At 50.0% G+C, this 27,943-nt stretch overlaps 1 protein-coding gene across 1 annotated transcript in view; it reads right to left on the bottom strand.

The window, feature by feature from the left end:
* LOC119114507 (cGMP-specific 3',5'-cyclic phosphodiesterase) overlaps positions 1-27,943 on the bottom strand; it is a 75,376-nt gene that overhangs the window by 8,162 nt on the left and 39,271 nt on the right. The window contains exons 14-17 of the mRNA XM_037238616.1: positions 8,349-8,528; positions 5,037-5,190; positions 4,402-4,547; positions 1,492-1,575 (exon numbers count right to left, since the gene is read on the bottom strand). Coding sequence (XP_037094511.1) covers positions 1,492-1,575; positions 4,402-4,547; positions 5,037-5,190; positions 8,349-8,528 — 564 coding nt within the window. The remainder of the gene's footprint in view (positions 1-1,491; positions 1,576-4,401; positions 4,548-5,036; positions 5,191-8,348; positions 8,529-27,943) is intronic.

Consider the following 27,943-nt stretch of genomic DNA (forward strand, 5'->3'; position numbering starts at 1 on the left):
GCGATCGGGCTCTGTCGCAGCTGGAGGAAGAGAAGTAGCGAGCTTGCATATATGATATCGCAATCTTGGTAACAATGCCTTATATTTCGATGTAATGTGACCTTGCTGTTACGGAGAACAGGTACGCAATGATCTGATACTGACTTCCTAAGAAAATTGAGTCCATGCATCCCCAAACACTGCAGTCGCATCGTGGAAATGGTTACGCGCCGACCGAGATGTGCCATCGATCGCAGCGAGCTGCCCGCTTTGGCGGCGCCCGGAGTGTTATCTAAATCATAGGAGAGCGAGACGGGCGCGAGATCGATGGCTGGAGATCGCCAGCCGCGCTGTCGGGCCGCCGCTCGAGATTGGCCCGCTCTGGCGGCTCGTGCCGTCCGGAGCTCCGCGGCCGCCTCAGACCCGAGTGATACGTCACGCTTATGGGACAGGCGCGCGACACCTGTCAGTCAGAGCGCACCACCGAGGCTCCGAGCGCTGCCCAGTCCAGCTGCCCAAATGCACCGGTGGCATAAAAAGCACAACATGCTGCTCCGTTTTCGACATCAGCCGCTTGACGACAAACCAGGCGCCTCATCAACCCAGCCCCACCACGACAAAGACAATCGATTTGTCCGATGATAATTCAAACTTCATTTGAGCATCTTGGGAGCTAAGCTTACAGAAACAAAGGGTTTGTCATATTGCCGCACTTCTACACTGTCACTGACGGTGCGGGCGGGCAGACAAATGCAGCATCTGTGGGCGCCGCTGTATATGGCCGCTGTATATCACTGGTTTCCCATCAGATGTGCGGCACCTGACCTAAGGGAAGCGTGATTTTCGACTCAACTCCACGCATGTTTGGTGTATACAGTACAAGCCTTAAACTCCTGCTTTTACGGAATTTTAGATCCGGTGTTCTTGTAGATATTTTTGTCAATGTCAACGCCGTCTCCCTGTGGCTACGCGCTGGTTAAGGTTACGCCGGCTTAAACCCACCTTCCCCTGAAAAAGGAACGCCGCCTCGGCCCCTTGCTGGGTTAGAGATGTGTAAAACAAGCAACGGACGTGTTCCTTGCCATGCTAAGAGGTCTCTGGTGTTCAGCTTTAAGAGCTTGATTTGTATTTACCTAAGTTTACATGATTTCCACCCTCACCGGAGGGTACCGTTACGCTGCTGGAAGCGTCCCCTCCCTCCCTAGTTACGCTTCCGTCACGCCGCTCCATTACAGGACTTTTCTCCCACTCGACGAATATCGTAATTTACGGACGGCCCCTAGTCAGCCAAACATTGGTTATATTGGCAAAGCAAGAGACTTCGACGCTGTGCTCATGGTCACGAGCGCAACTTCCAAACGTCGAGCTTTGTCAAGAAAGTGAACGCTCTCTTGGTAATGCCGTTTAACCAGTGGCTCTGGGCATACCGAAGTTCGGTTATGCTCAGAACAAGAGCTCCCAACCCTTCCCACTTTCGAATGCATGATGGCTCATCTCATCGAGCACACGTACCTTGTATAGAGGTATACAAATCAAGTTGATAAACTCCATTTGCATTTTGGGCAGTTCGTCCCTTCGCTCCCGGTCCATCATGGCCTGTAACGTTAGGTCCTTGTCAGAGAGCAGTTCATCACCCTTGGGATCGTGCCAGCTACGTCCACACAGCGCAATGATGCTGAAGCGTCGTACGTACATTGGATTTCGACCTCCTGACTGACCGGGCAGGTCAGGAAGGTCGGTCGCATGCGTGCATGTACATACCTGCGTGCGCCCAACAGACATACCCGGCTTGATAAACGCGATGCGGTGTTCTTGCTGCACAGACGCAAATAAACGCGGCACATCAGACGACTAACCACATCCAGTGCCATCTTCAGATACCACGTAGTGTTAAATTCGTGCATTTTTGTAGATCAATCGCATCTTTAAAAAAATCCTGCATAAAATGCACATATTTAGTGCATGCTACATACTACATTTAGAGCTATTTTCAGTGATAGCAATAGGTTGTTGAGCATCATGGCTTGAAATTTTACACAGCCCTAGGGTTGATTACGAATCAAACAACAGCATGCAGTCGTTTTCCAAGTCTTGCTTTCCTTGGGAATCGGTTGGAAAAGGATTACAAGTACCAGTTTACAACTTTCCCATCGTAGTTTAAGATCACATTGCGCACGGAGGGCAAGATAAGTACCCCTGTGCACCAGGCACTGCCATTGTGAGCCTGGTGCGTTAAACAACGGTAACCTATGAAGCAGAGAGACAACAGGTATTCGAAAGCAGAGTGCACCAGCTCCCTCCCGGCGTTTCGGTAGCAAACGTTTTGTGACCGCTGTCAGCTGTGGTTTGGGTCTTCCTCGGCGGTGTTCACTCGCCTCAGGACACCCCTGCTCGAACTCCACACAGCTTGGCGTCGCACCAGCCTGTTGATCGCGTGTTACAAGTGTCGTGAAGTGATCCATAGCAGCCAGTGTAAACTCATCTCGAAGAGACAGGAGAAGTTCGATGACGCCGCATTGGCTGCGACGATGTCGTGGTGTCCGTCTCGACACAGCGTGTTTGAGGCGCGTTCGGGCGACTCCAGGGGCTGTCAGCGAGGGCCTGATTTGCCGCCGTTGGCATGAGCCGCGGTGCTTCGCATGCATCACTGCACGCAGTCTCAGGCAGACACGACTGAACGGCCAGGCGGCCGTGACTGATGGGAAACTAGCCTGCCGCGTCACGCTGTAACGCCTCCAACTCTCTCCCGCATTTTCCGCGTTTTCTTCCCGCATGCTATCAGTTCATTACCCGGCAACTCAATGACCACAATTTTTTTCAACATCACAATTTTAAGATAGTGCATGCAAAACCTTCTCACGTACAACACCTTCTTCAAAACCTTCTTTCCTTACAGCACTTCGATGCCTACTGGTCAGGAACAAATTGAAGATGAGAATCAGAACTTAAGCTCATTTTAACTCGCGGAAAGCATAATCCAGAATTTAGAGCCCAGCCTCAGTTCATCAGTCACGCCCAAAGCCTTGCAAAGTTTGATGACGAGTGAGACCGCGCCCCAAACAGGTTTTTCAACATTGATGTCAGATCTCAACAGCCAGAGCAAATACAGACGAGCAAGCAGCTACGCTGGAGGCGAATGTGCCGGCTGCAAATTGCTAACATTGGAGTGGAGCGAACGCGAGGCACCTTCCAGCCACGTCACCTTCTTGAAGCCCTCGCTCGCGTGCTTTGTTCAAGCTGTGCCATCAAGCGTGACTGGACCCGTGCCAATACAGAAAGCGACCACGTTATGAAGAAGGTGAAAAGCGAAGAGAGTAATTTAACAAAGAAGGCGACCGCGTGACCTGCAGTCGCCTTCTTCTCCCCTCATCTTACAGAGCTGGCCGTCTGCTAGGCCATCTGCAGTCGCTTTCTTCTCCCCTCATCCTACAAAGCTGGCCGTCTGCTAGGCCATCTCCAGACAAAAGGGACAAAAATTAGATAAGAAGACAAACGTAAACATTAAATCGATTGGCAAACTGCAGCATCATTCAGCCCATGATGCCACAGAGAGTTTGTCCTGCGAACTGTCCTTGCTGGCTGAATGATATTGGGCGTGGTAGGAGGTTTTTGCCTGCCCTGCTCGTCAATAGTCTCCCGTCGGGTGGCAAAGTGAAGCATCGTAAAAATAGCTGAGCACGACCCAGACTAATGTACCTGACAGAACCTGATCGCACCTGGCGACCCAACTGAAGGTAAGCATAGCTCATCGCTGCCTTAAACGCCGCAAAAATAACCAATATAGCCCCAGAAACGTGGACAAATTGCCCACTGTCGCCCATCTACCTCGCCGCTGATCGGCTTAGGTTTCCCGTGACGTCCGACTCCACTAGAGTAAGCCATGACGCGACCCCGAGCTGGTCTGCTGCTGGTGATGTCCCTCGGCCCCAGCCGGGCGAGAGGCGTCCGCCGGACTCACACTGGTGATGTCCCTCGGCCCCAGCCGGGCGAGAGGCGCCCGCCGGGCTCACGCTGGTGATGTCCCTCGCCCCAGCCGGGCGAGAGGCGTCCGCCGGACTCACACTGGTGATGTCCCTCGGCCCCAGCCGGGCGAGAGGCGCCCGCCGGACTCACGCTGGTGATGTCCCTCGGCCCCAGCCGGGCGAGAGGCGCCCGCCGGGCTCACGCTGGTGATGTCCCTCGCCCCAGCCGGGCGAGAGGCGCCCGCCGGACTCACACTGGTGATGTCCCTCGGCCCCAGCCGGGCGAGAGACGCCCGCCGGGCTCACGCTGGTGATGTCCCTCGCCCCAGCCGGGCGAGAGGCGCCCGCCGGACTCACACTGGTGATGTCCCTCGCCCCAGCCGGGCGAGAGGCGCCCGCTAGTCTGCCGTTGGTGGTGTCCCTCGGCCCCAGCCGGGCGAGAGGCGCGCGCCGGACTCACGCTGGGCTGCTCGTTCAGCTTGGTCCGCTCCAGGTCGCCCTGATAGAAGAACTCGTCGGCCACCTGCTTGGCCACCCGATGCTGAATCTCCCACGGCTTGGCGATGGCGCTAACGTCACAGGCCGTCATCAGCATTCCCATGAGAACTGAAACACATGCCCAGCAGCGGTCACACACACACACACACACACACACACACACACACACACACACACACACACACACACACACACACACACACACACACACACACACACACACACACACACACACACACACACACACACACACACACACACACACGGCGCCATCAGTGCGTGGATGCAAACGTACCCCCCCCCCTACGTACGCAAGCGTAGGGGGTGCTGAACAGTGAAAAATGACGACACCTTTCCCCAAAATACACCGATAAACGGCTCTTTCTCAACAGGCTAAGCTCGCTTCCCCTCAGAGTTAAGAATATTGGAGCTCAAGTTAGAGGGCGGAAGGAACCTGGAAACTTTCTGCCCCGCAACTAAAAGGAGACCACACCCCTGAGGCCATCTTAACGCATCGCTGGTGACTGACGCTTGGTGTCTGCCGGGCCAAACCCTCAGACTGAGCATGAACGGGTGTCACACCACCTCGGCACCCACTTTTTTTCTTGGCCTCGTCGTGCCACTCGACCTCGCCGTCCTGCACGACGCGCTCGAAGCGGTCTCTGTTCCTGAAGTACTGGTCAAGATCGGTGGACAGGATCGCCTCCTGCACTGTGTCCATCACGCAGCGGTAGTCCTCGGGAGTCAGTGCCTGGAGGAAGGACAGCAGGTCAGAGAGACACAACCTGGCGGACAGACAGCCGGTCAGAGAGACACAACCTCTCGGACAGACAGCCGGTCAGAGAGACACAACCTGGCGGACAGACAGCCGGTCAGAGAGACACAACCTGTTGGACAGACAGCCGGTCAGAGAGACACAACCTGGCGGACAGACAGTCGGTCAGAGAGACACAACCTGATGGACAGATAGCCGGTCAGAGAGACGCAACCTGGCGGACAGACAGTCGGTCAGAGAGACACAACCTGATGGACAGATAGCCGGCTAGAATGGCACAACCTGGAGGGCAGATAGCTGGTCAGGAGAAGCACTAACTGGAGGTCAGATGCCGGCCAGTGAAACGTCACCCGCCGGACAGGCGGTTGATCAGGGGACATCGCCTGGCAGTCACACAGCCCTGTCAGTATCAGAATTCCAGCTTTCTTGCGCGCGATTGCAGCTAAATTTCCCCTCACTAGCTTTCGCACATGATGGCTTTCAGAAATGTCATGAGAACGCTATCTAACATAGAATTACAGCTGCACTGCATTTTATTTGATGTCGTGAGGCGCGCCATCTCAAGCTACTCAAAACATGTGACAACCGATCTCCATAATGAGCAAATGCATGATGGAAAAACATGACTGAACGTGAACAAGTCAATCGATGCCTGTACATGCATGTATCAAGCACACACAGTACACGAATGACGAAAGTGGCGCTTACGCCGGCTTTTGTGAATCAAGAACTGATTCCTCGCCCACATTTGCACACCCGAAGCCGCACAACACACACACACACACACACACACACACACACACACACACACACACACACACACACACACACACACACACACACACACACACACACACACACACACACACACACACACACACACACACACACACGCACACACACACACACACACACATACACACACACACACATACACACATATACACACACACACACATACACACACACACACATACACACACACACACACACACACACACACACACACACACACACACACACACACACACACACGTAGTTACACGCGTACGCACCACAAACACTAACGCTCGCGCGCACTCCCTCACACGCGCACGCACGCGGCCTCAAAGCAGTCGTGAAACTTGAAAAAAAGAAGACCCGAGGCGTGAGATAGTGCCTCGTAGAGACGTTAAATTTAGGACATGAGAGCTCAGATAATATTATATTGCATGCTCATGTTTTGTATTGCGAGAGCAGGATCCTCTGTCCACTGCTGTGTCCCCAAAGAGCAGGATCCTCTATTCACTGCTGTGTCTCCGAAGAGCAGTGTCCTCTATCCACTGCTGTGTCTCCGAAGAGCAGCGTCCTCTGTCCACTGCTGTGTCTTGGAGAGCAGCGTCCTCTGTCCACTGCTGTCTCTCCGAAGAGCAGGATCCTGCGTTCACTGCTGTGTCTTGGAGAGCAGCGTTCTCTGTTCACTGCTGTGTTTCCAAAGAGCAGGATCCTCTATTCACTGCTGTGTCTCAGAAGAGCAGTGTCCTCTATCCACTGCTGTGTCTCCGAAGAGCAGCGTCCTCTGTCCACTGCTGTGTCTTGGAGAGCAGCGTCCTCTGTCCACTGCTGTGTCTTGGAGAGCAGCGTCCTCTATCCACTGCTGTGTCTCCGAAGAGCAATCCTTGTTCACTGCTGTGTCTCCGAAGAACAGCGTCATTTGTTCACTGCTGTGTCTTGGAGAGCAGCGTCCTCTGTCCAATGCTGTGTCTCCGAAGAGCAGGATCCTGCGTTCACTGCTGTGTCTTGGAGATCAGCATTCTCTGTCCACTGCTGTGTCTTGAAGAGCAGCGTCCTCTGTTCACTGCTGTGTCTTGGAGAGCAGCGTCCTCTGTCCACTGCTGTGTCCTGGAGAGCAGCGTCCTCTATCCACTGCTGTGTTTTGGAGAGCAGCGACCTCCGTCCACTGCTGTGTCTTGGAGAGCAGCCTGCAATGTGCACAGCGCGTGGCTGCGTGCTTGTGTTTTTCTCGAATAAGGATGCTAAGAACTGAAGAAGTATGCACTGGTGAAAGGAATGAGTGGTAAGGCTTGAAAGTCATGAGATATACCAGAAGGCATCTACGCATAACATGCAAACGGAGGGAACGTGACATTGACTAACCTCATATACCCTTGTATGGCAATTATTTACCTCAATTCACTGGATAAGTTCTGGTCCAGATCCGTCTTTTTTGATAACCCTGACTGATGAGGATATTATTCTCAATAAAAGCTGACGATTGGAACTGTTTTTTTATTAGGTCAAACCTTTACCCATTATGCCGGGCCAAAAGTTTAATTTTACAGCAGATCGCAATTTTTGGCCTTACAACGGCATACCTACGAGACCATGACCCATGGCGACGCAACAAGTAAACAGCCGTGTTCCTTGTTTAGTTCTGTGTGCAATGCCGCCCACGCCCCGCGCCGTCGTTGTCGCGCCGCCGGCGCCGGCTGTAGATCGCCGCACGGTGTCCTTTAAAGCACCACACTGTAGTAGGTGCGCCGGCTGTAGATCGCCGCACAGTGTCCTTTAAAGCACCACACTGTAGTAGGTGCACCGGCTGTAGATCGCTGCACGGTGTCCTTTAAAGCACCACACTGTAGTGGGTGCGCCGGCTGTAGATCGCCGCACAGTGTCCTTTAAAGCACCACACTGTGGTAGGTGCGCCGGCTGTAGATCGCCGCACAGTGTCCTTTAAAGCACCACACTGTAGTAGGTGCACCGGCTGTAGATCGCCGCACAGTGTCCCTTAAAGCACCACACTGTAGTAGGTGCGCCGGCTGTAGATCGCCGCACAGTGTCCCTTAAAGCACCACACTGTAGTAGGTGCACCGGCTGTAGATCGCCGCACAGTGTCCCTTAAAGCACCACCGCTGCTCCGAATTAAAAAAGCTAGGGACACGTTTTTGCTGTCAAAACAAGCACAGTGAGTGCCCCACACGCTGCTAAAATTGGGGCGCAATTGCGCAGTACGCCAAGTAAGAGGCGTGCCCAAACAGCCTAAGGGAATGGAGGGGTCGCATCGTCCACCCTATCAGGGCGAGGGTTAATCACCGGGCCAAAATGCCATTGCATTTATTTTACAGGACAGGTTGAAACAGTGCTGGAGAACGTACCTGGAATATGTTGTTGCCCTCGCTGTTCAGGATCATGATGCACTGATCGAAGTGGTGGTGCTCCATGGTGCTTGTAGAGTAGAGCTTTGCCAACGGACTGTCCGTCTTGGATTGGAAGGCGTTGTTTGTGCCCCGGTGGTCCAGGTCGTGCGAGAGACACGCCACCATCAGGCCCAGCACCTGTCCACACACATACACATACACACACACACAACCAATATTAAGTGCTTGTCAAGTACCAAATACGACGTAAAGAAAGTGGCCGTTTTTGCTGTGTACAACCATACCCGCGCTTTATACACGAAATAGTTGTTTTATGCTTCATCTTATGTTAACTTAGCTACGCCGCTGTAATAGGTAGATGTGCAACACACGCCTACTTTCCGAATGATCATTTATCAACCAGATAACGGTCGCTTGGATTTAGATTGTGCGGTGCCAAACCCAGCACGAATGTGAGCCCTATTTGAGACCCGTTCAGGTGGCTGGTTGGATGCCCTTCACTCGGATGCAGGGTTCAGCTTGACCTCCGGACACCTCAAAAGTGAAGAGAGCTGGAGACACCAAATTTACAGGGTAGGCTGGGCTGTATCGATTTACAGGGTAGGCTGGGCTGTATCGATTTTGACAGGGCGTTATAATTTGAGGTTCCATAATATTTGGGTCATACTATGTCAAACAAGGCTATACCCTATATTGCTGTCCAAGGTGCCAACCAGACCTCCTCACGCAGCCGCCTGGAACCAAGATACCTGCTCCAAGCAAACAGTCGCTGATGTGCACTCAAGGTCAGTGACCTTTTTACCCTTTAAAAAGTCATGGAGATTGAAATCCTACGAGAATGGATTGCTCTTTCGTATCTGAATGGGCGTCAAGGGTTAAGGTAGGTGATGTGTGTTCCCAGAATCAAAATGTTGACCTGTATCATCTTAGGCCAGAAAACTTTTCTGACTTTTGAGAAGTCCATGGAAAATTATGCGGCGGTTCCTGCTATTGATAACTTCGAAAAAAAACACTCCAGAAACCAACTCATAGAACAAGCTCTCACTAAAAAAGCAGGTCCTCTTGGACCTCTGTCCGACCTTCATACCTTACCTTAAGTCCATTAAATAGTGAATATAATTAACGTTTTGCCTATTATATAGGTTAGGTTAGGTTGCCTATATTTCAAACATGTGTCATATCGTATAACGCCCTGTTGTTGCACCAGATTGAACGATTCTCTAGAAATTGTCTTCGCTGAGAGCCAAGGTCTGACAATGACCTGCGACAGGTCAGTGATAAAACTTTGTGCTATAGGTAACTGAATAGCAAATCTTGTAATATAAGAACTATGTATCTTGTAAAGTCGCCGACCTATGGGGCAGGCCATCAGTGACCTTTTGCTTAGAATAGGTGTTTAGGTTCATGGAGTGGTATGAAGGGGTCTGGGGAGGTCTTGAAACACCAAACAGGAGTTTAACCATGTTTGACCTTGTTTAACCTGGGGGTCATGACCCAAGAACCTAGAACTCACTTACAAGTAAGTTCATATACAGGTCAACCCGCGCAATTTGGTGCCTCCAGCTCTCTTAGTTTTTTTTTAGATCACAGAGGGTCAAACCGACCCTCATCCAAGCGAAGGGTACTCAATCGGCTACCCGGTGCGTGTTAAAGCGAGGTCTTGCTCATGGGTTCACGGGGCCTTTTTCCGAGCGCCGTCCCGTGCGCGACGGAGCTGGTGCTGGCTGTAGGGTAAAACAAACATTTTGATCGACAAGGTTTCATCGAATTTTGATATTCTGGTTAATCATGTCGAAGTTGAAATGTGACGTCCGTCTTCCGAATTATATCTTCTTGGGCTCAAATATTGTTTCAGACAGAGGGCTTTCTCGACGTTTTCCCCCAACTATAGACTGTGCTCATGTCTCATGGTCATCATTTACTAAAACGTTCCTTCAGCTTCCATCAATTGCAGGTACGCTCCACAAATTGAGGGTCTCAGTCGATTCGAACCAAACATTACTGCATTGGTGAGCAATACAGTGGCTCGTTCAGTCGATTTAGATCAAATTAAAGCAATTCTCAACCATCTCTACGGCACCCCCAATCCGTCATTGCCGCCGCTGCGAAGCACCGCATTAACGGCAGTGCTCCATTGGGGCCCATTCAGGCGTTCGTTGGGCGGAAGGTGCCAGGGCGGCCGTGACTGCTGCTGTGAAGGTGACTTTCGGCACAGCGTCTAGATACGGATACAACTTACTACACATACCTTTCGGCACAGCGTCTAGCTACGGCTACAACTTACTACACATACCTTCAGTCTGTCTGAGAGCTTGAAGCAAATAACGATGGAAGCTTGTGGTAACTACCCTCGAGATGTAAAAACATTGTCTACTGGTATAAGTTGTGTCCACAGCTGCGGTGAAACTTGATTGAGTCGACAATATCAAATCAAAATGCAATATCTTTCGGTGCACGTTGGTGGACCGCAAAAATGTAAGAACTGGGGAGCGAATGAAGTCCGAACCATTCATGTTAGTGACTTTTTGGAACAATACCTAGAGGAGGAAACTGTCCCAATGCCGGAGAATGTTGCCTTTTGACGCAGCATACCAAAAGGAACGTGGTACTTGTCGAGCAAAAGGATGCCAGCCCAGGGAGTTTTCTCTTGCCATTGCTTTCAGTGAGGAAGTTCCATTATTCAGAATCGTTGTAAATGACGTGCTTGACGTGGGAAATGGCCCGCAGCTACTGGCTTACTCAGCTGATGAACTAGAGGCATCAAATGCGTTCAATCCAAGCGACTGGGTAACCATCGAAAGGTTTTGCCTATATGGCTCAAGTGAATTAAGCCGCACTTGCACAACTGCTGGATTTTCTCACACAATGTGCAGAACATTCGGCAATGTGCAGAACATTCGACAATGTCCGCTTTAAACACGGAACAGTCCGCAGATTTTGTAAAAAGACTGAGTCGTAGAGCTGCAGTGCACGTCGCCGTAAAGAGTGTATGCTCCGCACCTGTACGGGCTGTGGCATTGTGGCTCATCCCAGCGTGCTGCCATTGGCTGGCGAGCTCTCGGTCTGCGCCATACGTCTGGTCAATAGGACGGCACCAATGTAATCTAACACTGGGGTTACCTGGTGAGCTCTCGGTCTGCACCAGAAGTGTGATCGGTAGGACTGTACCACTGCAATCAAGCACTAGCGATTGCTTCACTAATAATTTTGCAGCAACGAATAAATGGGTGAAATGCCGAGGGCAGGATTGTCGGCAACCGAGCAGACCTTCCATTCAGTGAATTGTTAGTAATAGTTGTTAAAAGTAAATCACAAATGTCTCCCTTAAACAGACGGTTGGACAGTACATATCCAAAAATGCACCCACGACAGCACGAGACAGCATGGCTACGGAAAGTGGTATATGGCGTGCCACCAGCATAATGTGAGCAAGAGCGAACAAGAAGACTTAAGGTTGGAGCAGGAAAGCTCTTGCTACAAGGAGGTGTTTGTAAAGGCCGGTATGTATATAGGCTTGAATTCATATTCGGAATGGTGTGTTCGTGTCCTGTGAGCGTGCTTTGGTACCAGCTGAAATCTGCTTACGCTTCTCCTTAGTGTGTGTGGTTGGTGTATACGTCATGTGCCAGCTAGCTTTGCGTGCAATGTGATGTAGACAAATGTGAACCCTGTGTTTTGACGTTTTTTTGCAGCCATGCCTGATACGGTACTGCACAATGGTCCCGAATTTTAAACTTGCATGCCATCAAGCAAAAACAAAAAACAAAAACAAAAACAAAAACAACTAGGCAATTGGCATTTAAACCTACCCTTCATCACAAACTTGAGTAATGACGTTTCAAAATGCACAATAATGATGCTACATATGGGAATCAATATCTGCTGTCATAGTTTCCTTCGTTTTATTTCGGCATTGGTGTGTACCTTGACGGCGATGCTGTTCCATATAGCCTGGTGTTGCGATGCGGATGCGATGCTGCTGTTCCAGATGGCGATATACATACATACATACATATATATATATATATATATATATATATATATATATATATATATATATATGTATATAGCGATGCTGTTTTAATGCAGCGAAGCTGCGTTGATTATTCGAGCTCCGCTCGATGTCCGACCTGGTGTCTCAGCCACCAAGTCCAGCTGACTGCGATTGGAACGGCTCTGGTGTGTTCCCCGCGTTTCGCTGTTAGCTGCACGACTGGAAATTCCTCCGGGTCAGCAATAACTTGTGCTTGACAGCAGCACCGAATCCGTGGCGCGGTTTGCTTCAATCTGCCTATTCCCAGCGTAATGTCCATTTCTCAAGCTTTCAGATACCATTGAGGTGGAACGGTGTGCGTTGCTTTAACCCCTGATGGGAATCGCGGACGTTGCACGGACGGAAGCATCTAGTTTTGTTTCGCCGTGCAAAAAGGACCTGGGCTGCATACAGTGGGCCTAGGCATGGGCAGCAGTGATACGAGGTCAAGCAGGCACCCTTGAGTTTTCAGGCCAGTGCTTATGGAGTACCTCACTCAGGGACTCCGCTGCGAGGGCCGGGCCCGTTAGCCAGGCCAGTGCTTGTGGTACACCTCACTCAGGGACTCCGCTGCGAGGGCCGGGCCCGTTAGCCAGGCCAGTGCTTGTGGAACACCTCACTCAAGGACTCCGCTGCGAGGACCGGGCCCGTTAGCCAGGCGTGCAGGCCAGTGCTTATGGAACACCTCACTCAAGCACTCCGCTGCGAGGACCGGGCCCGTTAGCCAGGCGTGTGCACTGGGTGCCCGCTTCCCCTTGAGATCTGGGTTGCGCCCCAGGCGTCTTTCCGTGCAGCCCCTGTACTTAAGGCGTAGGGATTTCGCCGACGATTGGATGGCATCACTCTTTATGTTGAGATCTGCAACAAGCGTAACGGAACAGCGTTGGAGTCAGCACTTGGCTCACGCCAAGATTGCTACCAGCTAAGAACACTGTATTATTTTTCGCAGTTGCACTTTGATGATTTACCTAAGTTTTTTGTGTTGAGCGAGGCTGGAAACTGTACAGGTTGGATTATTCCGCGGTTACCCATATGAAACGGATAATGGTTTGAGTCTGCACATTTTTGGGGGAAAATCAGGGGCACCGACAAGAGAATGGGTCAGAGATTAACGAAGTGGTGGGTAGATACCTTAAAAAAGCTACGCAATGTTGACTGTTACTTCCACGCACAATATTGTCGGAATTATCGACGCAAACAACAAGTTTGCGCGCAAACTTTTAGTAATCTTTATTTTGTTTTCCAGACTGAATACGAAGCCTTTGATCAGGCAGATTCATGGGATCAGTGCCCACGCTGAGCAGCGCGTATTGCGTGAACGCAAACGACACCGTGCAGTCACAGCGTTCCGGTTCAGCGACAGCACTTAGAGCGACAGCACTTAGGGCGACAGCACTTAGCGACGAAACTTACGCCCGCCACAATACTCGGCACGGTCCGTTCGGCCTTCTAAAGTCATCTGAACTAAAGCGCGGGTACGGCCACACAGTGCAGGACATCTCAGTAAGGTGCAAACGGGAGGTGCTCAAAGCGACAAACCCCGCCCTCCGCTAGTGGCTGGATCAAAAGGGGGCGGTCAAAGAAGCTGGGTTCGCGGGAGGATGAAATCATTCCTGGGACTTTTGCACAATTGAGGTATCGTGTACATGGAAAAGGGAAATGGATAGGTGACATGTAGGCAGAACTGATGAGGAATTAGTAACGGGGAGGGGGCTCAATAACTTGGGGTGGGTCGGTATTTAAAAAAAAGAAAATGTCGGCACCAGCATGGATAAGACATTCACGAAATGTCGGGAAGACTCTCCAAGAAATGCTATATAATGGTACTCCTTACACTTCAGTTGAACGCAATAATCTCCATATGCACTTCTTTTGCAACTACAAACAACACGCAATTTTTTATGTAACGTTCCTGAATTCCATGATTCCATAGTTCCATAATTTACCCGCAAAAATGTAAATGAGTGTGTGACGGATGCACATAACTGGTGAGGGATGTCTAACGGCCGGACTATGACTACAGCCCGCTGGGTAACCGGTGCATTGCGTTAGGGAGCCCCATGGGTTAGGGAATGGATTTGATAATAGAAATCTCACGGATAAAGGGATGCATACCGAAGAATGCAATCCCATGCGTGCACCAGCAGAGAGCTTCACTTTGTCTGGGTAAGCATATAATGCAACTTTATTGTCTGAGGGGCATGATAATCCAACACATATTTTTTTACTAAATTTCACCATTTGAAAACTTACCCTTTTGTACTAAATTCGCAAAACGATCCCTGAGGCAGCTATACAAGCCACACACCGTCCAATTCGGCATAACACGCAAAACTGCGAGCCCACAAAACCCCACTGCAATCAGTGCTACCCAACGGCAAAACCAGAAGCAAAGTGTTAAACGCAAACGCGTCATGACCTATCGTGACCTGACCTGACCTAACCTGATCTTGTAAAAATAGGTCTAGCTAGGTATGGCACCAGCAGTATCAAATCTATCAAAGGGAGCAGCGGTAGGGAAGCCAGCTTCTGCATGATCGCTTTCATCTATACACACATTAAGTAAGTTGTTAGGTACATTTGCTGGTTGTCAAGGCTAAATATATATATATATATATATATATATATATATATATATATAAGTATATATGGCTATAAGTGTGCATATATATGCATCTAAATAAAGTACAATTATCACATATTGTTGTAATCTGATTTCTATAGCCACAGAAAACAGATGTGTAAGGCCGGCAGGTTGCATCAGCTTCGTATAAATGCACTTCGTTTGTGAAGCTGAAGGGGTACAGCTGCACCTTTCTCTTGCAAACTGAAAAATGAAATATATGCACAATATGCCATTCTGTGCTTCTGTAGTTGTTTGGTGTATATATTTACGAATTCACAAGAAAATTGTCCACAATATGTCCGGCATTGCATCCGGTTTATATGAAGCTTCTCAGCACTCCAAAAATGTCATCGATTTACCATATCTGTTTCAGTTAAAGCAAAACAGAACATGAGTACTCCTCCACGCATCCACCACGGTCCTCAACTTTTCTCCAAAACGTCTAGATGCATTCCCTGCTCGTGATAATATTTTTTCCCCGCTCGCTTCATCAAACGCGCATTGCGAACCAACTGTAATTCAGGGGGACGCTGCACCAAGCTGTTGTGCCACTGAGGGCAGAGCGACTCCAACCCACTTCAGCTCAAATGTATGGGAGCTGAAAAGACCATAATGTCAATGTCACGCGCAACGCGGGTTGATTGTAAAGACGTTGCCAATTGAACTGGCTCCTCAGCGATCGCGCTCGTCTGGGAAGGTTCAATCTTCGTTCAGAAGCGAGAAGTGGAAAAATTATGTAACACAGCTTTAACCACGCGAGCTTTCAAGCCTCAGAACAAAAGCTTTGATGCCCGGCGTTGCAGTCATCGTAGGCCACATGGCGTTTGGCCCCCTTGTTAATATAGGGTAGTGATCGGTAGGCAGATGAAAGTGACAACGTTCCCGAAAGAATCACCTTTGAACGCTATATGACGTCATTTCGTATGTGTATAACATAGTCCAGGAGCACGTTTCACCTGCGCAATTTATAGATCTATTACAGGAACGCATTAAGATTCACAGCACCACGAACAGGTGCCGGCATTTGGAGTTGGAGCCAGACAAGCGAACATGAAGTCCCTCTTTGGTGTTGCTGGCAATATTTTTTAAATTTTTTTAGAGGATATCTTCAAAATTCTCCATGTGAAATTTACCCCACTCCCCCAGTTTAATTTTTGAACTGTACGAATTCATTTTGGCAGGTTTTTGGCGACATTATTTCACGACGTCTGCTCTCGTGCATCAGGCACCCGCCACCCGGTGTCGGGCCGCCAACACCGCTCGGTTTGATGGTAACTGCTACCCCGGCCATCGCTGCTCTTACTTCTAAGATTGCGAGTACGCAGGCTCCAAATTTTGAAGTATTTGTTTTTACCTGTTGCTCCGGAACAAGGATGGACGCAGCGGTGCAACTTTCTAAAGTGGATTGGGGAGGCTGAGCCAATAACGTTGCCCTAACTTGCCCTCAAATCCTGATTACTATCCGGATTTCGGGCACTTTGATTTGCATTCTTAGTGTCAAAGTTGAGCTTAGAAACGAATATTTGGTTGGTTTCAAAATTATATATGCTGAGCGATTATTTCCCTTTTGAAGCGAATGTGTCAGTAACAATGACGATATATGAGGATTATTATACAGACCGTGATGCGAGTAGGATCTGCACTGTACCCGCAGCATTGTACCCACAGCTCAGACTCGAGCTGTATTTAATTGGCGCAGTGTTTCGTTTTCCGCTCATATGCAATGGGGACGGAAATTCAGGAAGGCCTTGAAATGGATTAAAGAGTGTTCTGTATTTGTGTGGGTTTTGAAAAGAAATAGCCATGTTGAAGATCAGTTGGTGCAGCTCACAGCACTGCCCTTCTGAAGACCTAAAACTTTGTAGTTTCTTAGCCTGGCGTTCGCGAAGATGCGCAACTTTTTCGTGCAGACTATTCCTGGGCCATTCAGGCAAGCATGACATGACAGTAGTCATTCAAATGCTGCCACCCCCCAGGCGGTGCGTCGTTCAAAGCCAGCAAGAATATTCTCGTTGAGCCATTCAGGTCTGGCGTTCGTGAGCACGAACTCCAACTCCAGTGGACGTCAGTTGGCTCTCATTGAGCATTGAGCAAGCGGCGCAAGTTTCAATCACGAATCACGTTTCACGCTACGTAATATAAGGAGTCGGACATTGTCGGACATCGGCAGTTATTACGGAAATGAGACATATGATCGAATAACTCAAGAATAGCACCATAACCGAGTATCTGAAGGCAGGTAAACCTCTTGAATCCCGAAAAAATGCGCAAAATTACTACAAGCAGCAGCCAAAGCACGAGCACATCACGATATTTGGTTCACTGAACACCTCCAGCGCCGCCACTGCCATTTTCGGCAAGTTGCGGTACTGAATATGAGTGCGAGGGTGGCAATCTCGCACGGCTAGTTTGACAGCACCCCAATGATATACAAACGTTCAGTGACGCAGTCAAACAGTGACGTATGGAGAGACATATTTACAGAATTGATACATTTTATCATCTACAGCAGGCTTTCTCGCTGAAAAAGGCACCAACAGTTATAAGTTGGCTGATTTCATCTCCTCTGGTGCCTGTTTCAATGTCTTCAAAACGGGACCATTCCCTTTAAGTCAGCGTTATGGGGATGGGGGGCTCAGCCACTCCGAAAGCGCCTGAGCCCTCCACCCCCAAGGTGACCCCCTAGATGTACGCCCCCGTTTGTGATGCCCTTTCTCCCTATTTTCTACCGCATTTTGATCCGCCCTTTTTTAACACGAAGGAAACCCTTTATCGTTTTCCTAGCAAGGAGTCCAGTGGGTAGAACACTGGGAGTGTATTATCTTTCCCGGTCAGGGGCTGACGGGTTGTTCCGTCCTAGCCCGGGTTGCCCACCAGCTGCCTTTCTGGGGAAAACGGGCTGTATGCATGGGGCTGTATGGGGCTTTCTGGCGAAACTACATGCGCATTGGCTGCTCTCCTGATGTCGGAGACCACTGACCCTTAAATTTGGCCGGGATCGACGCAAACGCTCTCATTGACGCAAAACACATCCCTTATCAGCGCAGGTGTCTAATAATTGGCACAGAGACTCTAGTTTAACATAACAGGGTTCTGGCTGAAACGGGATGGAGAGCTCCCAGTTGCTACCAGTTTTGTAATGAAGCCCCTGACTGGCCGACACGGAGCCGACTGTTCGTTGTTGGTGGCCTATGACCAAAAAAGGCCTCCATAGTCCCAGGGTGTCCCGGTGCTAGTGCTCTCTGACTAAAGTTTTAGGCCCCGACGCTGCAGACCAGGGTCCTTAACGTGACCTATAGCGAATCCTTCGTATCTTCCAACCAGGACTTGATTAAAGGCCCTTCTGCGGGCGCCCGCGAACACCGCCCCGGGTCGATTCTAAGCTCCCTGCCCCAAATGACCCTTGTTATGCACTGTGGTCCGCAGATCGACACAGGAGTCTTTCATTGTCTCAGCGGCCCCGACCGATGTAAATCGTGGGCACCGGCCTTGTGCCTGCTTAGGAAATGGATCCTGAATCCTAGACCTGACGCTGCAGTAATCCGGTCGCCAATCCGTCACGTGTCACGGTCGTTAAGCCTCGACCACACGAGTGTAGTTTCGCAAAATAGGCTGGGGGACCGGGGGGGGGGGGGGGGGTGAGCAGCGAACCCCTGGCTTTGAATACGCTAAGAAAAGGTTCACTTTCCTACGAACGCAATGGTGTTTAGCTCCAATCCAACCGAGTAGGAAACTACACCACTGATAAAATACGCTTCCTTTGCTCTGCTTTGGCGGAAGATGTTGTCGTTGGACATTATCATCATTTGGTTCGACGTCCATCGTTGGAACGATGCTTCGGTAATCGACACAGGGCCGACGTGGTGTGGTTTCAGACGTTTTTGGACGTGGCTTTAGGAGTGAAGAGCGTAAGTTGATGTGCGTTACCATTAAAAGCTGCCACGGAAACCTCCAGCTGGAAGCCGTAAGACGGGCTGCAGACCGCGACGCAGCACTCGCGTTAGGCATGTTTGACACGGCTAATGCTGCTTTGGTGGTCATTGCCGGACGACTGCCGCTATCGGCTTAGTCGCCTGGTGTTGATCGTCAAGTTTTCATAACTGCTCCGTCTGACATTCACGTGAAATTGGAGGTTGGCATATTTCAATGTCCCTTTCGAACGTTGCATTCTAAAAACTTGTTCACGTTTCTGGGTGCTAACATTTGACCTACCCGTTTTCAGTTTCCCTAGGGCACTGTATCTTATCGTGACAAAATACCGCAGCTTGTTGTAGTGTGTGCATGTTTAAACCGCATTTAATAATGCAAAAACACTTAGACAAGAGTACAAAATGATATCAGAGTCAACAGGACATATTCAAGGGTTGAAGCAAGCATCAGGTATATGAAACAAGCTCATTTTTAACTGCTGGTGTACTTTTAAAGTGGAAGAGTCTATTCTAGACAGCAACATTTCCTGTCTAGTAAATATGCTCCTCACTGCGTCGCGGTTTGATTACGTCATCCCATTTTGCACAGCATTGATTGAGAGCGACATGACGGCGGTTACATCCGCATATTGCGCTCACGAACGTCAGCTATGAGAGCCTCGACAATTATGCTTTTCCTGGCCTTGATCGCCGTATGGGTTATTATATAGCAGGATCTGAAGACGTTATTATGAACTCATGAATGCCAAAGATGGCTTTCAAATACTCTCCCTGATACGCCTTCCGCCATTTTCGTGGGTGCGTAGCTTAGAAATTAGAGGGGCTTAAGTCTTAAGAAGGACAGGATTGTGAACAGCACCGAAAGGCCTTCAAGCTGGCTATTTCAGGCCAGAGCCCCATATACATGCGAAACGCTACCTTTAATCATGTAGTAAAAGGCGTGCATCATGGAAAAGAACAGAAAATACTCAAGTAAACACGGTACGAACGCGGAGCTTTCACAGTATGACTGCCTCACTTAGCTTCACTCAACTGAACATGACATCACGGCTTTTTTCGTTATTCTTTTACCTGTGACACAATAAGTGAAAATCTTCTTTAAATTGACGTACATTTGATGTCCCATTTGTACTGTTATGCCTGTGATTTGCCTCTAGAGGGATGGGGGCCCAAACTCACCGTTTGGGGACCAAATCGGACATTAGGGGCCAGTGTCCCACCTAAACAATGCAAATCGACGCCCGTGTCTCTCAGCTTTTTTTCTACGAGGAGCAAGGCTATTACTAATGTCTCATCCATACACACATTAGGGTGTCATTTCGAAACGTATGCAAAATTTAAAGCTTCAGCTTACTAGGTCAAGTATCCAAAGTATACGAAATGAATATTGAAAAACTTCTCTATGCCATGGTGGCACCTGAATGTTCAGTGAGTGTTCATGTATTCAGAGCTAATTTGTTCGATTTTGCCACATTTTCAGAAAAATTGCAATGTTGAGTTTGATGCACGACCACTACAAACGTTCGTTTCGACGATTTTTGTACCAAGGTTTTGAGGAGGAATAGGACGACGGAAAAAGGCACCCCACCTATGAATTTTCACACTTCGTGCAAAGTGAGTGAGTGGGTATCCCTACTATTCATGAATCAGCTGGTGGCTGACGCACATTCTGACATAGCTTGTTAACCACACGAAGCAGTTCCAAAGAAGGATGTTTCACAATTTTTAACTTGTCATCATTTGGCCCTGTTGCTGTTTGACTCACCATGCCATGCTATATATTCACCTGATATGAGCCATGCAGCGTTCGCAAGACACAAAATTTGCAATGTTCTTCTGACGTCTTTTTGTCTCGATTTTGTATCTCTGCCCCCCCCCCCCCCCCGCTCCCGACTGCTGGCAGCTGATCTTGCTTCAAGTGCTAAAAATGAGTCCTTAGCAGCGTTGGTTACACTGGAAATAGCATTGCTCCCACCAGGACAACTTGATCTGTTCGCAAGGTGTTCACATGGTCGTCGATTAGCTGGTGCACAACTGGAAGCCCGGCTACCGGCCTGACTCTGGCGGCGATTTAGACCAAACACTCACAGCGTATAAAACTCAAACTAAACTAAAATGGCTCGGGGTCGTAGTCAAGAACGGCGTTTGTTACCGGCTTGGTGAGGCATTTTCAAAATGCATATGTGACACCACGTTTTCGCAATACTGTCGACCGATCAGCATACCACGCTTGTGAGGCGCGTGGTATGCTGATCGCTTGCGAAGCGCGTAGTATGCCGATCGCTTGCGAAGCGCGTGGTCGATGCCGTCTCTGGTGCGCAGTCAGTCTCGTCTTCCCCGGCGACCTGTTGGTCACGGAGAAGGGGCACTAACAAGGCCCCGGGCGAGCTCCCTCATTACTTGCGTCGCTGATCCACCGGGACGCAAAAGACGCCAACTAATTGTGTCGGCAGTATGCCGTCGGGCTGTGGGCTACCGGCGCGCCTTGACTGGCTCTCTCACAGGCGCAGACAACGCTGGTTCCGCGGGTGTCACATGATACCCACTCTTTCTGAGAATGCTGAGGCATGGCCACGCATGGAGAATAGACCAAAAGGTTAGTATTGGCGCCCTCACTTCCTGAGACACCCCTCCGTCTATGATTGGCGTGAGCGGCTATCATGAGCCTGCTGACGCTGAGAACGTATCTGTTCGCATTGGACGGAAACAGGCGTACAGGCTCTAACAACGGGAGGGTGGAGACAAATGAGGCGTACAGCCTCTAACAACTCGAGTAGGGAGATACAAATGGTGCGCCTGAGGAACTGATTAACCTTAAATTGTCACGTTCTCTCTCGTGATTTCTTGTTTTGTTTGAGCCGACCAGATGGCCGGCGAACATTATCCATGTGACGCCTGTTTGAAATGTATTGCTATCCCCGCAGGCCTCAAGGCATCGCACCGTTCGCCTGTTTCAACACAGCACAGCTGTTGACCCGGGCGGCATGCGGGCCTCAGGGCCGGGCGCGCGCTGAGCGGTAATGCGGGCGTCAGGGTCGGGCGCGCGCTGAGTGGTAATGCAGGCCCCAGGGTCGGGCGCGCGCTGAGTGGTAATGCGGGCCTCAGGGCCGGGCGTACGCTGAGTGGTAATGCCGGCCCCAGGGCCGGGCCTACGCTGAGTGGTAATGCAGGCCCCAGGGTCGGGCGCGCGCTGAGTGGTAATGCGGGCCTCAGGGCCGGGCGTACGCTGAGTGGTAATGCAGGCCCCAGGGCCGGGCCTACGCTGAGGGGTAATGCGGGCCTCGGGGCCGGGCGTACGCTGAGTGGTAATGCCGGCCCCAGGGCCGGGCCTACGCTGAGGGGTAATGCGGGCCTCGGGGCCGGGCGTACGCTGAGTGGTAATGCCGGCCCCAGGGCCGGGCCTACGCTGAGTTGTAATGCAGGCCCCAGGGTCGGGCGCGCGCTGAGCGGTAATGCGGGCGTCAGGGTCGGGCGTACGCTGAGTGGTAATGCAGGCCCCAGGGCCGGGCCTACGCTGAGTTGTAATGCAGGCCCCAGGGTCCGGCGCATGCTGAGGGGTAATGCGGGCCTCGGGGCCGGGCGTACGCTGTGTGGTAATGCAGGCCCAGGGCCGGGCATACGCTGAGTGGTAATGCAGGCCCCAGGGTCGGGCGCATGCTGAGGGGTAATGCGGGCCTCGGGGCCGGGCGTACGCTGAGTGGTAATGCAGGCCCCAGGGCCGGGCGTACGCTGAGTGGTAATGCCGGCCCCAGGGCCGGGCCTACGCTGAGTTGTAATGCAGGCCCCAGGGTCCGGCGCATGCTGAGGGGTAATGCAGGCCTCAGGGCCGGGCGCACGCCGAGTGCTAATCGCCCACATAGGAAGACCGTGGGACTCAGGGAAATCCTAGGGGCAGTAGGGATGAAGTTAAATTGTTTCTGATGCTGCAACCGCGGCCAGAGCACGCTGAGGGCGATCACTACACTTTCAGGGGATGAAACCTGAACAACCCAACGGAGACCAAACTGTTTCGTCCTCGAGGTCTTTTAAGAGGAAAGGCGGTACTTGAGCACAATCAGTTCCTGCAACTCTGTGGGTGTTTTATGTTACCACCATTTATAAGCAGAAAATACCAAAGAAGAGCGCTGAAAACGAAACCATCGAGGGCTGGTGCTTACAAAATTCCAGCTGTTCGTTTGAAATGGCAATTACGCATATTTCGAGTTTAAAACCATCCTCATGCCAAGCAGTTCTGCGAGAGTACTCACATTAAGTGACGTTTCCTTTCTCTTCGCACCGCGTTTTCAGAGGCATGCGTTTAGGAACATGGCCAGAACCTTTGCAAGGCGAGGGGCAGGGTTGACAACGGCCCCCTGATTGTGAAAGCGCTTACCACAGTGACCCATCTCTAGGCGAACTTCGAATTTGGGAGCGAGAGCATCGCATGATCCATGCGACGCGTTGGTTCAAACTTCAACCAATCCGTTTCTCGGTCTTTGTCCAACGGACCACTCACAAAAGCTCTTTTATTCGCGCCGATAGAGGTGCACATGGTGATTGTCATGACGACGGTCGTCGGGACTGCGGGGAAATAGCGCAATGCTGTTACAAAGCGTTGACAGCGCAACTTAGACTCGAAAGTAATTAAACGATATATTCATTAAGTCTTGACAGTGCTACACTGGCACTTCCCCGTGTTATTCTTGCAAGCAAATAGTCCTGAGGCTCCATTATAGTATGTTTTCTTTTTTTAATATGCCCTTAGGTGGGATACTCCGCTTAAAGGAAGCCTTCAATGTCTGAGATACTTGCTCAGAGAATTAGCCAATTGAGGTTGGGATTACGACTAATGCCAGTGAACTTGGGTCAGTATCAAGGCCGGACCGATGTCAAAACCAAATTGTTTGTTCACTAAAGAATGTGTGTGAATAAGTTTTTTTGATGCTTCTTTCCGATTTCTTGATCACAAGGATGTCAACAGACATCGTGTCTGGACTTCTTGCAGGCCAGCGGAGGTCACTGACCAAAAATGACTCCTAACAGCCGTCTTTTCCAACTGGTGCGGTGCAGCCTTCCGACCGGTGTGACCTGAAAGCAACACCATTGAAATTTTGCCCAGAACAGGTCCTTAGGGTTTAAGCATCTGCATGACAGGGTCTGGGGGTACCTCGGATACCGATGTGAAGTTTGCCCTTATTTTGTCCAAACATCACCAGGTATTTTGACCAAGTCTATCTCAAAATTTGACACAAACGAGTTCATGCACAGGCCTTCCTACTTTGGGAATTTTTCGGTTTGGGCTTCCTTGCTTTGTTTTATCTCAGGGGTCATATTGACCCCCTCCCCTACCGAGCGCGTCGCAATCAACCGGCCACCCGTGCGCGTGTTAAATTGTTGTTGCGCGTCTGAGGCGTGTGTAAATCTCCATGAAATGGATGCGTCCCATATTTGTAAGACACCTTAATTTATTGTGGGCTAGCTCTCTCAGCATTACAAAACAGTAACAAACCGGCCTACAAGACAAGTTTCGCTAAAATGCGTATACTTGCGCACCACTTAATGACGCCATTTTCTGTAGCCCATGGTGTTGCATTTCTTCGCAGTCTGAAGATTGTATGCAAACCCAATTCTGCGAATTGCCAGGAAATCGTGTTAGAATGCAGCTTAACGTTTCAAAATTCAATTACCATGGGATTCCAGATGGAACTCGAGCTTTCCTGTATTTTTGCCGCAAGACGTATAGAGCAAGCTTGGCCGTAATGATATTTAAAAACATCAAGGTTACTATTAATGGTGGCATATCTTTACCCAAGTTCAGCTGCTCCTGGCTAATTCGTAGGTCACAGGTGATATTTTTGGGAAAAGTGAGTGATTTGGCAATCAACAAACATTGCCTTTCGACAAACTCGACGACTGCAACACGCAAAATGCTCACAAAAAACTGCCTTGCCGCGAAGACACCAACCGTCCTTGCCGAAGCCCAACTTTGGTAGAGCTGAGCTCATTGAAGTTATGCTGACCACATTCGTGATGTGGCGAGACGCTTAGTGGAGTAGTTCGCCATCTAGAAAAGGTGTTTATATATGGCTCGCCGAAGAGGACCATTTGGCTGCTAACTAGACAGCGCCAGCCTGATCACGGGGCGGCAATGGCCGTGCCCGTGTCTGGCGCCTTAGGTCATTTCATGTTATTTCGGTACAGGTCCGAGGCAGAATGAGTCTGTTTCTTATGAGACCGTACCGCAAAGAAAGTCTGGTTTCAAGTCACATAACGTAAGGTTCGGAGCCCTCCATGGGTAGAAGACCAAATGGCGCTTAGCGTAAAAGTCTTCACGAGACCAGTGAATCAGTGACGTCAGTAACATGTTTAGTTCGCAATAAAGCTTCATGGCCCAACAAAGTCTTACATAAAGTGGCTTAGCCCCATAATTCAAAGTTACCCATCATTTGAGGACATAATTTTGAGATTGAGGGACCAAGTTTCCCCACTGTTTCCTCCACGTTGACACCACGACGCAGAAGGGTCAAAGTAAATAGCGGGTGCGTGATAGTCATCTTTTGCCTGCGCTTCCTACGGCATTCCAGCCAAAAACATTGCGGGGGGGGCAGTGGGCAAGCCAACATTGTGGAGCCCAGCTCAACATCGGGTGGGGGGGGGGAGGGAAGGGAACGTAGGAGGCCACTGCCCTCACAGCAGAATACAAATCGGCATCCGTGTTCCAAACAATGTCCGTCAAGTTAGCGTCGCATTCGTATTTAAATGCATTGTCCACTTCAGATTTTCAAAGCAGTCTCCCTGGCTCAAACCCAATGGTTTTCCAGAAATCTGCTGGATGTGCAAATATGGAGCAGAACTTAAGTTTTCTTTGATAATTCGGCATCATGTTTTTGGCCTACGGGGCGTAGATGCTACAATAATGGGTGTGGTTTGAGTTAAAGTGGGTGTTATATCCAGAATGCTCGCATTAATTGATCGAGAAATGATATTGCATTACACAGAAGGCATGCAATCGACTGTAGCGAACAGTGCATCAGATTCCACAGGAAGCTGGCACACGAGTCCTGAGCCAGCCCGGCGCGAGCTCACGACCTCGAAGCTAGGCCTCAAGTTCGCTGGTGCTACCTCGCCGCCGACTGCGCCACTGAGACCGTGGATGGCGCCTCGAGGTCGGAAATTCCACAGCGCACCGTGGATGTAAATCCTGGCGCGGACGCCGTGGGATCTGACCCACTGGGCCAGAGTCAATAGATATGCTTAGGTTGCAATATAAATTAGCAAAACAGAACTCGATCTACAGCTATAAAAAAATTAATACGTGAGCCCTTTGGCTTGGTAGAAAAATTATACATGGAACGGTTGTGCTGACAATGAGCTTTAATGGGGTCTGGCTAGGTCACATACATGATACGAGGAAGAAACCTGATCACACGGTTCAAAACGCTTGTCGGGATTTCTAGTTTTGCTGTAGGATTGAGACAAGGTATTAGTGCTGCGGATACAAGGTATTAGTGTTACGGATACAAGGTATTAGTGCTACGGATACATCAATCGTTCGAGATATGGTCGGCGTCTGATGTGTTATTATGCGCACGGCGGCTCGGTCAGTTAAAGCTCTGGTCGTCACGGCGGCTCGGTCAATTAAGGTTCCGGTCGTCACGGCGGCTCGGTCAGTTAAAGCTCCGGTCGTCACGGCGGCTCGGTCAGTTAAAGCTCTGGTCGTCACGGCGGCTCGGTCAGTTAAAGCTCTGGTCGTCACGGCGGCTCGGTCAGTTAAAGCTCTGGTCGTCACGGCGGCTCGGTCAGTTAAAGCTCTGGTCGTCACCAAATGTTATTGGAGTGCTTCGAAGGAGAGGATAATGCTTGGCTCTTAATCCCGTACGCGTCACAAGAATTCGCTTATTTGAATTTGCTCAACATGTCAGCATTGTTGTGCTCTTTTTTCATGAGCAAATAAATGCCAGGATATCTAATTTGATGTGACCCTGACCTTTGACCTTGAGAGCGAATTTGTTTAGATGTGACGAAGGTGGACATCACGAGTATCAAAATGATATCCATTCTATCGAATTTCTTCGACAAACGAAGGGATACCAAGGGACGTAGGTTTTGACTGTTCAGTGACCTGTTAAGGTCAAACTAAGTGACTGAGGAACGAAAATTGCAGATGCGTGAATAACTCAACGGGTTTGGCCAGGGGAGATTGCTTTTGGAAATCTGAACTTGACAATGAATCTGAATACGGATACGACACCAACTCGACGAACGTGATAAAATGGTTCTGTTTGCCCGCACGCTGAGCAGTACGCAGGCTCCGCACTGCGCCATCTGCTGCACAATTTGTTTCACTAAAGTTGGTGTTACCGGTGGAGAGTTTCTCCGCTGCTTATAAACGCGCTGTCACTCCGTGCTGTCAATCTGGCACACTGTGTTTGAATATACCTGCTTGCAAAATATTGATGCTATACGGTGAACTCTTGCGTGCTGAATTGAAATGAGCCAAATTGTGTCACCAAATTCACTGTAGTGTGGCCAGCATGCTCTCTTCAGGTGAATGTAAGTCTAGAAATTCATGTATTATTCTCTAGGATGCCGGGCGATGTCTGGCTAAAATAATGTGCACCGCAAAGGAACTATTTGCGATAATTGTATTTGGTAATACCAGAGGCAGCACGTCATGTACTTTTGGAGGCCCAAGAGGCTCTCTCAGATGCTCTCTCTCAAGAGGCTCAGGAGGCTCTCTCCCCGATGTTGGTCCGAGCCCCCACTCACAATATTCCTCTGAGCCCCGTTCCCCCGCCCAATACATGTCGGGAGAAAAAACAACCAAGGAGATGCAGAAATGTCACTGAAGTGCTGGCACACTGGTGGTGCCTAAAGGTATTAGTATCAATGTCATGATCAGTGTGCCCTACATACCCTAATAAACGTACCCGATATGCTTTCGTTTTTCCAGCATCTTTATATGTTACGCCACTCCGGAAAGATTGGCAAGTTTTCACCAGATTGCGACTAGATCAGGACAAAA

The sequence above is a fragment of the Pollicipes pollicipes genome, unplaced genomic scaffold (genome assembly GCF_011947565.3).
Source record: "Pollicipes pollicipes isolate AB1234 unplaced genomic scaffold, Ppol_2.1 Scaffold_860;HRSCAF=989_pilon_pilon_pilon, whole genome shotgun sequence".
In the NCBI taxonomy this organism is placed as follows: domain Eukaryota; kingdom Metazoa; phylum Arthropoda; class Thecostraca; order Pollicipedomorpha; family Pollicipedidae; genus Pollicipes; species Pollicipes pollicipes.